Here is a 12,848-nt window from a genome sequence, read left to right as displayed (position 1 = left end):
TTGTTTAAGGTTATGCAATTGTTTTTTCCCTGCCAATAGTCTGACAAAATAGTTTGTCTTCATAACCATGAATTTACATCTGTTCTGTTTATTCAGGTGCTAGACAGTATTTTTGGCTGCACGGCTGGTGTGTCTAATACAGGCTTCAGAGTTTGACTTTTATGTGTGTTTACTTCTTCACTGCATAATAGTCATCTGAAGAGATATAATGAAAAACTGCTAAATGTGACCTTGGGCCTAATCCTGAGATGTATGAAGCATTCACAATTCCCATCTAATACAGAAACAGCATAAGATAGTGGTTCTCAACCTTTGTAGACTCAAGGCATCCCTGGATGGATTTGAGGCCCCCACCAGAAAATGCTGGCTTTTAGTTTTTGCTTTTTTTTACCTACAGAAAAATAATAGAGCAGTTTTTCTGTTGCAAAGAACTCAGAAAGATTGCAGCTGTGGATTTCTATTTGAAATCTCTGGGTTGATCTTGTGAATCATATTTGCAAACCCAACAGTGCTAACATTGTGTGGCAACCCAGAGTACTCTTGAAAGGGTCTCAAGGCCTGGTAGCATGGCATGGCACCCTGCTTGAGAATCACTGCATAGGGTGATCCAGCAAGTAACTGTCACCTTTCATCTTTTAAGCTTCTTGATTATACAGCTCATTTCCTTTTTTAGCTGTATTATCTCTATATTATATATATAATGAAATACCAATGCAAGATGTTAATGTGATACCATGATTTGTTAAATGCACAGAAGTCAGGAAATACAAAATTATGTACCCACCCCCCTACACCCTATAATTATAACTGTATCTTTTCACATCTCATGCTGATTCTATCCGGCTTTCAAATAATGTATATGCGCCCGAGTTAATGATGGTGTGGGAATCTTAACGCTGATTTACCCGAGTATAAAATTTCAGCTGTAATCCTATTGCAGGTTTTTTTTTCCTTCTCTTTTTTAAGCAGTGAGGGGATTAGAAAGATGAGGATGCAATGAGAAAGTAATGTTTTATTAAGTTGTACAAATGCACAGCCAAATCAGTGCATGCAGACTGTAACTTAGTGCTTGCACATTGAGTTCAGATTTTATGTGCCCTGGAACTTTGCACCCTGTGGTGTATACGTTTTGAAACTGCTGATGGGAATAGGAGGTAATGGGCAGCAGGTAGGAAATAACAGGTCTCAAAGCCAAAATGTTTAAAAGTATGAATAGTTTATAGTTAAAGTCACTCAAACAAAGTGTACTTTACACCTGTAGCACTACCCCAAGAACACCCAGATAATTCAGTAAACTTTATTCTCACTCTATATAGCTTTGTTTTAGTAGATGCCACTGAAATCAGCATCACTCAGTGGATAGGTCCATCCCTGTCTTACTTTGTTTCCTCAGTCCAGTTATTTAACTTTTCTATGCTTTCATTTGCAAGAAGTCTTCATTTGTAAATGCTTACTCATTTTCTACAAATTTCAAAACTATTAACAGATGGAAAATACTATGAAAAATATTATTATTCTTTAACAGCTCTGCCCTTTATGGGCAGCTGTACTGCACAGACAAATGTGGGTTTTTACAATTCCTGGTTTAACCAATACCATGTGCTTTGTAGTTATCCACGTATTGTTGATTGGCCAGAAACTAGCAGAGCTAGCGTGCCTACATGTATTACCACCAGTTTAAGATGATGAAATTATAACACTTCGGTTTCAAGAATACAGATTAACATACTGAAAATTCATCTTTCTTACTGTCAGAGTAATGTTTATATGAAATCAATTAAAATCAGTTGCATGAAGTTCACACTCTCAAAATTTACTTCCAAATTGCAAAATCAGAACGTGTTTCCTGAATTCAAGATTGGCATGCAAATTTGTATAAAGTTTGTATATTCTTACAGAAGAGTTAAGGTTGTTTGGGTTGACCATCATTGCACACTTTTAATAATTTTAGATTTCTGTGTTATGTTCATGTAGTGGCGCGTTAACTGGAATTTTATAGACTTCTTAAAATCTATGGGCCAGATTCTCATCTGGTGTAAATTTATAAAGCTTATTTGGGTTCAGTGGAGCTCTGTTACTCTTCATCTTCTGAAGAGTCAGCCTTGTGTATTTTGAGAAAAATTACAGTATTCTCTGAAGGGTATTTTGGCTGCCGTAACAAGAGATTCTTTCAACCGCAACTCTAGCTTAGGAGAGTGTTTTTGCCTGCAATAAAATTAATACAATTCTTTTTTTCCTATTAAGGGAGAAGATTGAAAAATGGAGGTGCTAGATCAGGATAGGAAGTCCTTGAGCAACTAAGTTTCAAGATGCAAATTAAGTGTCCCCTCCAATGTCTCAGGTCAATGGATGGAACTGTACCCTTGATTTTTCTCCAGTGGAAGTTAGGTGGATGTTTTGAGGCTCATACAATACAGAAATTTTCTGGCATGAAAGGAAAAAAAAAAAAAAAAGGAAGTAACTCTTGAATTTGAATCATACAGCGTGCGTATGATTCACTCAAGGACATTGTCTTTTCAGCATATCTTTCTTAGGCATGCCAAAGAATTCTTTGGACATTGTCAGTTCCTGTTTAAAAACCCTTTCTTGGAAACCTGCTTTTAATATTCCATTTTCATGAAGTTTTTGTGTGCATCTCTTAAATACAGTCTCATAATGTCATGACCTCAGACCACGAGGTTTTTACATACACATGAGCATAGGTATCTAATTTAAGTATTTGGTGTTTTGTCCTGCAACTGCCAGAGACATTGTTATACCACTTTTATAGTGAAATTTTCTGCCTTCCTCATAGTCCTGCCTAATACCACCATGGAATTGCTGCATATAAGGCTGTGCAGACTCATTCCTTAGGGCTTTTCTGCACCCAGTTTTGCACTAATTAAACAATATCTTTTTTGAATACAATCAAGATAAAAAGGTGCTGTCTCCTTGTATGGATGCAGTTACATTGGCACAGAGGCACTTATTATAGAATAGCTTATCCCTGCATCTTTACACAAATAGGTTATATGGCTTTAACTGTGAAGTGATGCACATGCTGGATCTAGTTATGCTAGTATAAATGTGTTTATCAAGTTATAGCTTATTTTTACACAGGAAGAAAATAAGGTAGTAACTTATACTGGTTTATTCACATCCAAACTAGGACTTGTACCAGTGTACCTGTCCTGGTCTTTCTTGATCTGACACAGTTAAATAGGTACAAAGCTATGTGTAAACTTGGCCTAAGCATTCAGTGGGTGTTGTTGTGCTGTCCTTAGGGAAATGGCAGTGTGCTGATGTGGGTCTGGATCTATCCTAATCACTTCGTTGTTTTACTGTGCGTAGCTAGTTAGAGTTTGCATGTGTATTAAGAATGATCACTGCTTGGGGCAGGCCCCAGGGCCAGGCCACTTATCACTGTGGAGGCTTTTCTGCTTCATTGAGAAGATGAGTCACTGTTAAATTTTTGACAGCATATTCTTTACCAGATCTTTTTAAGGGAAGCATTTTGGGGGGTCTGATCTCTTTGGTGTTATTCCTTTAAAGTTGGTACGAAGAATAATTGTAATTTGAAATATAGTTTAAAATCTGAAATGGCTTTACTCTTTGCAACTCAGAAAATTGTTCTCTGTATATGGTAGTGCCCCAAGGCAGAAATTGTGGCACGTAACTTCCAGCTGGGTTTAACTACAGGATGGGATTTGTGTAGGGGCATGAAACACTACTAATCCTGGAGATAATCTGAATATCTCTTGATGGCATATATTGGAATCTGACATTAATACTACTTCTTTTGGTTAAATCTTGCAGCCTTGCATAAATAAAACTCCTTTTGGGAATTGTATGCAGACTGCAGGATTTGTTACACAGAAAATGAATCTAATTTTCTTTTAACTAGAAGGTTTCTGGGACACTCCTTGGGAGAGGGGCAGAATACAGACTGAGTTGTTGATTCCTCTCAGAGAGAGGGTTAATCTTCATGCTGTTGTTGCCTTGGGTGTAGATGCTGATTTAACAACTGCAGTTGAATTCCGAGGTATGGACAGTGCCAAAGTGTGAATCAGTTTTATGTCTCCAGTGTCAGAGTCTCTTGGATGTTGAAGCATAAGACAAAGTGACACAATACGAGACATAAAGTGTGATATTTTCTTTTCAATTAAACTTGAATTTCTACAACTTACTGAAAGTGGGGCTGGAATGATCCATGATGATGAACATAATAATAATAGAAATACCTGATAATACCATAATAATAATAGAAATATAAACCATACTAGATGTTGATTAAGGCCCATTGTAGTCTGACAGCTTGTTCAAGCTTGAAGAAAACCTGGTTTTAAAACTGCACTGGAATTGAAGACTTCCCTATGATTTTTCTTTTCAAAACATTTTTAATGGCTTATCTTTTCTTAGGTTCCACTTACAGAAGCTGTGGATCCAGTGGATTTGGAAGAATACCTTATTACACATCCTCTTGCAGTGGATTCTGGCCCTTTGAGGGATTTGCTTGAATTTCCTCAAGATGACATTGAAGTTGTATACACTCCCCGGGAATGTAGGACTCTTGTATCAGCTGTACCTGAAGAGAGGTATGAGGCAGCAAACCAAACCTTGGTGCAGCAAACACGCGTGTGTTTTGCTCAGAGGAGTGGGTGACTTCTGCATGTATATGCTTGCAGTTTAGGGGCTTAATGTTTCTTTTACAGTACCTTTTTCCATAAATGCAAGAGAGTTTGTACTTTAATATGTCTGACGTGAAAACCCCCCCCAACCTTTGTGATTTGAAAAAGTTTTTTTTTTAATTCTTTTAACAGCGAGATGGACCCTCATGTGAGGGATTGTGTAAGAAGTTACACAGAAGATTGGGCAATTGTAAACAGAAAGTAAGTTACAATCTGATATTTCTTATTTCGATTTAAATTCCTCATTTTACAAGGTGGCCATGCAAGTGAAAAGCAAATGATGATGTATTTCAGAAGCTACTAAACATTTTAAGGACCTTAACTTTTGGTTATCCAGCCCAAATGAAGAGGATGTTAAGGATTTTCTGCAATTAGATCCATTTAGATGTTTCAGTTGGGTAGACAAAAACTAAGACATCTAATGTACAAAGTCATTTAGAAAAAATTAGGATTTTGTAATTTGTGATAACTTCCTTCATTGAATGGACAGTGGCAAAACCAGGAAATACAAACACATCAAGTATCTCTTTCAAGGCTTCTTTCTTTTGTTCCTACAGCATGAGTTTCTTACAGAAGGAAAATAAGTCTGAGAGGGCTTAATGTACACATTTGGTGGGTGAGCATCTCTGCGTAAAGATATCTAAAAGATTATTCATGTTTCCAAAGAGGATCTACAAGTGTATGCCACTTAAAAAAATATCATTAATATTTAACCTATCCCAACATTTACATAATGAGTTAACGGCTTGATCTGACATAAGTGTTTGGAGCATATGCATACATTGATTAATTTATGTAAATCAGGGGCAAAGTTTCTGGGTAGCTTTACTTCATCCACTCCCTTGGATGACTAAAGGTCTGGTGACTATAAGAATTGCTGTCAGGGAGCAAGTGATCCGTGTGATGCTGCATCACCTAAAAATTATGTTGCTGTAGCTACTGCTCTGCCCTTGTGACAGCTTCTACAATTCACTGATTTAATATTGTCCCAAGCGTCACTCCAAGGAATGCTGAAGATATGCTTCCAGAGATAACATGACCTAATAAAAACAGTCTGTAATCCTTTATAAAAAAGAGATACTTTATTAACTCAGTCTTTATAGGCAAATAATCCTGCTCTGCAATAAGTGGGATTGCATAGTCCAGCTAGCCACCATACCCACATGTCTACCTTTCTCAAAGATTTTCACTTGTTACCAAATACATAGTACTAAATGATGCCTTTTTGTTATCCAGGTGCACTGGTGGGGAAATGAGTAGAAGGTAGTAGGGGGAGGCAATTATTTCGGGCAGAGGGCTGCTTACTGAGTTTTGGCAAGCCATTGAGGGCTGCATGACAGGCAGCCAGGGGCAGATAAATATTAATTTTCTAAATCTTTGTGGGCCCCACGGGCCGGATAGAATGGCCAGGCCAGCTGCATTTTGTCTACCCCTGTAGGTGTTCTAACCTGTATATTGAGTTCACACAGGGAGGCTTCCAGCACAGGGTGTGCAAGAAAAATTCATACCTCCTGGCAGTCAGTGGCACAAGGTTGTATGGCTCAGTGAGGTGGAGGGTGGGGGGATGGCCTGGCCCTCACTCCAGCCCTGGGCATCAAAGCAGCTTTCCTGCTCAGGTTATCAGCTTTCTAGTACTCTTAGGAGAGTTTCATGCTTTTCATCAAAGGCATATTATCTCTAGCCACTGCCAGGGAGATTGCATGCCTCTTCCTGCTTGCCCATGCAGCTCAGTGGCTCTGATCTTTTGAGGCCAGCAGTATCACAGACAAAACTGGCCTTGCAGATTATTGCCCAGCTGAGCTGTGCTGTGCTGGCCACCAACCACTTGAGGTAAAACTGTGACATCCTACTGAGATCGTAACCTAGAGCAGAGCAAAGTGGAGGTGGAGGCCTAATTCTGCAATATTAGGCACTCAGTACTTTTAAACACCTAGAAGTTTAAAAGTGCCTCCAGTTTCCAGTAACTACAGTTGAAGATGAAGATGCCCTGCAACTCCAGAAATGGCTAAGCATCTTAAAGATCCAACCCTCATTGCCATTCTTGCTCAGTCAGAACACTCATGGAAGGCAATGGGCATCTTGCCTGAGTAAGAACTGAATGATCACTCCTGAAATAGGAGAAGTCTGGCAGCCTGGATGAATGGGATTGAGGGTGAATTTAAATCATTTGTGGGGGCATGAGGGTTTGCTGTTCTGGTAAACAGGTGTTATTAGGTTTGCTCTGTAGCAGCCTCTACCCATCAGCATTTAGAGAATGGTATTGACTAAACTCGGTTAGCGTTCAGTCTAGCCCTTCTGCTGTAAAATGCAGTTTCTGGCATATCTTCTCTTTGCCTCACAGAGCACATGTGTGGGGAACCTGTGTTTGAGTGCCTTTGTTTGTAGTTCTTTGTCCCAAGAGTATCTGTTGGGTAGACAGTTCCCTTCTTTAAGGAAGTGCTCTATTGTGATGGAAATAGTAACTGCATTTTCTGTAATAGTAGAAAGAACCCAAGAAAATATTTTAACGTTGACCTTTTGGAATAATTTTGTACCCCAGTCTAGCAGAAAACATCCCTGAGCAAAGCTCTGATTAAAACATTTACAGTTAATCAGCAGAATGAGGATTAAAATATGACATGTACAACTGTGGGCTCACACATGCAAACAGTCTGAATAAATCACTGTGTAGCTGAATGATAAATCCTACTGGGCCTGTACAGTTCAAATTTCCAGAACAGCCACCCTCTCTAGTAAGAAAAATGCTTTCTTCTTTATCCCTCCTTTCATTTTTCACTCCTAACACATACATGGGTTTTCCAAGTCTGTGCATACTGCTGTTGATGGTTTTAGTGATAGGGCTCAGGTCATGAACAATTAATTCCAGACATGACCCCAGAACTGCTTGGTGAACTGCTTGCAAGTGGGTGTTGTTGAGATTCTGCTAATCAGATTGTCCTTCCCCAGCGATGTCACTCTCCCAGCTTGAGTACACAGACTCCTGAATAAAACATGTTTACGAACAATTGCTGCCCTCTTGCTCTGGGCATGTGTGTGTAAGCATAGGCATGATGCCACTTGGATATCCAAATATTTGTTACTCAATGAGATCTGATCTTGTAAGCAACAATAGGCAGATTGTTTACCAACAAATACTCTTGAGCACTGAAGTGACCTGAAGGACCCAGACCTGTGATTCACTGAGTGCCTCTTTTGTGGTGCCACTTTCACTGGGGTTTGAAGACATCCAACAGCTTGTTGAATGTGCTCAGGCTTCCAGTGGATCAGACTAGAAGCTGGCACGTTACTTTCAAGACTTTGGTGTTTTCCCTGTTCTGGTTACCTTTTGTCCCTCAGAAAAACCCAAAGCCATCCAGCCAGCACCACAATCATATCTTTCCCAGCCAATTTACTTACCCTGCATTAAGATCTCTCTTCTTTTTTTGATCTAGTCAGTGTTGCTTTATAATTGAATGGATGGAATTGTAATACAGTGAAATGATTTGAATCATTTCCTGCCCTTCATTGAACAAGAAGACACAGAGAATGGAGAATAAACCTGCATCTTCCACACTACAGCACAGAACTTTGCCAGGCTACTGTTAAGCTTGGCATGTATGACAAATATATTTTTGGAGCATGATTCATGCTTTAAAATATTCAGCCTTGATAATGTTGTGTATTTGCAATTATGCTTCTTTCAGAATGGGGCTGAGAAGGATTAAAAAAAACATTACTTGACATATTCTGTTTTAGATATCACAAACTGGGAACAGGATTTAATCCCAACACCTTAGACAAACAGAAAGAGAGGCAAAAAGGGCTCCCCAAACAGATCTTCGAGTCAGACGAGGCTCCAGATGGCAACAGTTACCAGGATGAACAAGTAATGTGCCTTACAACACTGCCATGTAAAAGCTAATTTATATCCATGTTTTAGAAGTATGATTCCTTCCGTATTGCTTTATAAATTACATTTAATTTGTTAAATCTCAGGATGACCTTAAAAGGCGTTCAATGTCAATAGATGATACTCCACGAGGCAGCTGGGCATGCAGTATTTTCGACCTGAAAAACTCCCTACCTGATGCCCTTCTTCCAAATCTACTTGACCGAACCCCAAATGAAGAAATTGACCATCAAAATGATGATCAGAGGAAGTCAAACAGACACAAGGAGCTCTTTGCCCTGCATCCAGCCCCAGATGAGGTATTTTAAGTGAACGTATTTCTTATCTAGTTTAAAAATGTAAATATAGGAAATATAGGGAATGAGGATCAAAATAAAATTACTATGGATTGCACATACACATACCAGGGGCTGAGGCAATATTATTGTTCTAATTTACTTTCCATAAGATCATTGTCCAGTTTGCCTGAAATAACGCACATTTTCAGCACAAGCCCTGGCCTTGGATAGCATTTTCCATGGATCTTTTTTCTTGCAGATTTCCAGTCTCCTATTATGTTGATAACAACAAAGGGATTGAATTTAGGGTATTTATAGTTACTGTGACTGTAACATGCTGTTAAGCCTTGAGGATTAAATTGTTACTAGCGTCTTAAAAAGAAAAAAAATCTATTCCTAGATTAGCTTTCTAATGATGTAATTGGTATGTAGAGACGTCACGTATTGAAATAACTGTTTCTGTGGCAAATTTCCAGGAGGAGCCTATAGAACGACTGTGTGTCCCTGAAGTACCCAAAGAACACTTTGGGCAAAGACTTCTTGTGAAGTGTTTGTCTCTTAAGTAAGTATTTTTTAACAGACAACTTTGTAAATGTTGGATCAGAAGCAGCTGTTACATCTGTGTGCATCTGGAGCAGCTTTGTCAATTACCTTTTATTTAAAGGGACAGAATTATAATTGTACACAGGCTTGAAAAGCTATGTACAATATTTTGGGATTTGTACCAGCCAGCCTTTAAAGTGGTATGAAATAGAAAATATTATTGTTTCCCTGGCTCGCTGCGCAGTTGTTGTGGATAATCTCATACTCTGGTTTGTTTGCATTAAGCCCTGCAGAAAGCTAGACATTTTGATTTTTCTCTGTAGCAAAGAGTTGTTTATAAAAAACAAATAAAAACCCACCAGAAAGTAAAACTGTAATGTAGTTGTAAAATCAAGCTTTACAGCAGGAGACAACTGGCAAGATAAGCCAAAGTTTAGGCTGAACAACCTTGACTGTGTCCCTTTAAGAGCTAACACTTCATATACTTAGTAGCTTTAACTGGAGGCATAGAAACTTGTTAAACAAGTTTAATGAAGTGGAGCTCCTGAATATAGGGTTACCTGCAGCTGGTTCATTGCCTATAACTCTTCTCTAATAACACAAGGTAAAATTTTACTGTTATTCCCTTTGAGAAATAAAGTACAAAACTGATTTTCCACACTGCTGTATTCATCTTCTGTGTCCTCACTTAGGTCAACCCTTCTTATTAGAGAGTTCCAGTTAGACTACATTGCACCTCATAACTGAGATATATATGTGGGACTTACCTCCTGCAAGTTGAGCACTGTGGGTTCTGATAGAGCCTTAGAGATGAGCTCCTTTGTAGCCTTTTATGAACTAGAACAATAGAAGACAGGAGCCAGGGAACTACTACTCCAAAGAATGGCTACTTCAGTGTAAATAAATTAAGCTCTGGAAATTAATAAATTCAGTTTATTTGAATTTATCCTTGTGAGCAGATTTTTTTATAAAAGGTATCTTTGCCTGTAATGCAGATATGAGTCATACCTGGTGGTACTGTTTGCTATTTTAATGGCACTCAGAAGTATGCAAGTTTCTTAATCATACAGATAAAGATAAGTTCTCTCCCCCAGGAGGAATAGATCATAAAAGAGGGAGGATCAAAATATTGTCCAAGCAGAAGTGTAAGATGACCTCTGTCAGGCTAAGCTAGACCCTTCTCCGAGCATAAGGAAAGCTATCATTCTGCTTGCATGCTCCAAAATATTTTGCTTCTCTTGGGAAGCCCAGTTTCAATATTCATATTATGCATGGATCTTATAGATAAATGATGATGGATAAATAGGCATCTACTTAATTAGCAGTTGTGCGGAAACCATGAAAACCAGCAGTATCCACAATCATTGGGAAATAGTCCATTGTCTATTATTTCCTGCAAAATCAACCCATTAAAAAAAATCAGCATATTATTCATATAATACGCTGTTTTAGAATTTCCCAATCCTTACTGCAATATCTAGACAATGCGGCAATCCCTGCAGCCACTGTCACGTGCTTGAGATTTACTGACAGTCTGTGGCGATGGCAAGGCCTCTCTGCCAATCTGTAGCAATGGTGGGGCCGCTGGGAAATGCCTGCGAAATTGGCCCTTTGTGCTGCAAGCAAGCCATGAAAATGGCTTCATCTTGCCACAAGTTAAGTAGGTCCGTATGGATAAATGATGATAGAGGTCTTTTTCTTCTTGGTTTTGTGCACTTTCTGTGCCATACTGCTCATGATCAAGACTGCCTCTCCTTTACATAACTCTCAGAGACATCTTTGCCATAAGGATTTCAAACTTCATACAGATAGAACAATACCCTCCAGGATTTCTCCTGTTTTATATCAGCTCACCCAGGATTATGTAGCTCACCCAGCACCCCACATTCAGTCTAAGCCAGATCTGAAAATAGAAAAAAACTCCACTATCAAATTCTCATTGAAAAAAAATCAACTGAGAGATGCAAGTTTTTCTGGGTAATGCTTTCCATTTTCTGATGAACAGTAGAATGGCCCAGGAAGTTTAGCTGCAATTTTTTTTCCTAAAAATTAGAAATTCTTTCAGATGAACATTTTGTGGGGAAAACGATTTTCTAGCAGCTGTAGCTGAATCTCCTCCATTAGATATCTGAATCTCCTCCATTCTCTGGATCAGCTACTCCATAATTAGAGGTATCATAGTACAATTGGAAAATGGGGAAAAATTGCCCATATAAGGAATCTGTGATAGTTACGTGAATTTCTATTTGAAAGTTGTTCCCAGTGCAAAGGAACCCAATTCAAAGCCAGTCTTGTGGGGGCAACCAAAGACAGAATTTGACGCTAAAGCATAAATTCTTACTGTGCAAGCAGAAGACACTTTAGCTAGTTTTGTTTGCTTTTTGAATAGTGGGATGGGAAATGAAGGGGGTTGTTTCACGGGAGGAAAAACAAAAAACTCAAAAGCACAAAAATTAGAAAACAAAAGTCAGAAACATTCATCATAACTGGCCACAAAATAAGGATTCCAACCTCTCCTCTTGGAGCTGTTCTACTTCATAGCTTGGTGCTCAAGGCGTGACCATAGTTTCCTAGGCGAGTGCCATATTCATTGGGTATTGGCTCTTCTGCTGTGGGTAAGTCTTTTTCAATGGAAATTTCATTTTGGACCTAAAAAACTTTTTTTGAGGAAAGTGTCAATGAATTGACATTTTTCTGGTAGAGAAAAAGAAGTCAGGGTCAGCTCATGATTGTTTCGTTTAAGAAAACTACTAGTTTGCTGTCTTTAGCTTCCAGATATTTCCAGCACAAGATAACTAAAATTGTGCCTATGAATTCATGGAGCCTCATCCTGCACCATTGAAAATCAATGAGATCAGGCACAGGCCTTTGAATTCTTCCCTGATTTGTTGCTTCTGAGAGGTTTTCTAGTTTTCATTACCTCTTGACACCACTTTCAAATTTCTCTTCACAGTTAGTGTAGTGTTTTCTGAAATAGGAATAGAGAAGGGAGAGAAAGTCCTAAAAAAAACCCCACCATAAAGTTTCATGTAGATTGAATTGATATTGGCTGCTTTCATACTTTTAATAGTTGTTTCCATGTATATTTACAGACACATTTGAAACATAAAATTTAAGCCGTTAGTTCCAAAAAAGAACAGCCTGTATGAGTGTCCTGACATTATTTAAATACAAGACGCACTCTGAACCATACTGATGGTCTAAATTCTAATATAGGTCATGTTATGAACTATATAACTGCTAATTATTTGGTAGACATTTCTGTGGATGAATCCTGAACAACTCTTTTTCAGTCTGATTTTTGTTGAAGTTCTAGTTTAGAGCCAGTGGATCTGAATTAATATTGGATCTAAATTATTATTATAGATCTAAACTATTACTCTTGTTGTTGTTATTATTAAACTAGTAGAAAGTCCTTTCTAGGGGAAGGCTTAATTTTTATTTTTTTTGCATTTGTTAAAACACTGTGCC

General features: G+C 38.4%; 1 protein-coding gene across 13 annotated transcripts in view; it reads left to right on the top strand.

The window, feature by feature from the left end:
* The window catches only part of DOCK7 (dedicator of cytokinesis 7), a 158,611-nt gene that overhangs the window by 37,921 nt on the left and 107,842 nt on the right, over positions 1 to 12,848 (top strand). For all 13 annotated transcript variants that reach the window (XM_025208687.1, XM_025208686.1, XM_025208684.1 and 10 more), the window contains exons 3-7: positions 4,399 to 4,574; positions 4,800 to 4,868; positions 8,403 to 8,532; positions 8,643 to 8,855; positions 9,311 to 9,396. In XM_025208687.1, coding sequence (XP_025064472.1) covers positions 4,399 to 4,574; positions 4,800 to 4,868; positions 8,403 to 8,532; positions 8,643 to 8,855; positions 9,311 to 9,396 — 674 coding nt within the window. The remainder of the gene's footprint in view (positions 1 to 4,398; positions 4,575 to 4,799; positions 4,869 to 8,402; positions 8,533 to 8,642; positions 8,856 to 9,310; positions 9,397 to 12,848) is intronic.

The sequence above is a fragment of the Alligator sinensis genome, unplaced genomic scaffold (genome assembly GCF_000455745.1).
Source record: "Alligator sinensis unplaced genomic scaffold, ASM45574v1 scaffold588_1, whole genome shotgun sequence".
Classification (NCBI taxonomy): domain Eukaryota; kingdom Metazoa; phylum Chordata; order Crocodylia; family Alligatoridae; genus Alligator; species Alligator sinensis.
This window is presented reverse-complemented; position numbering and strand designations above follow the sequence as displayed.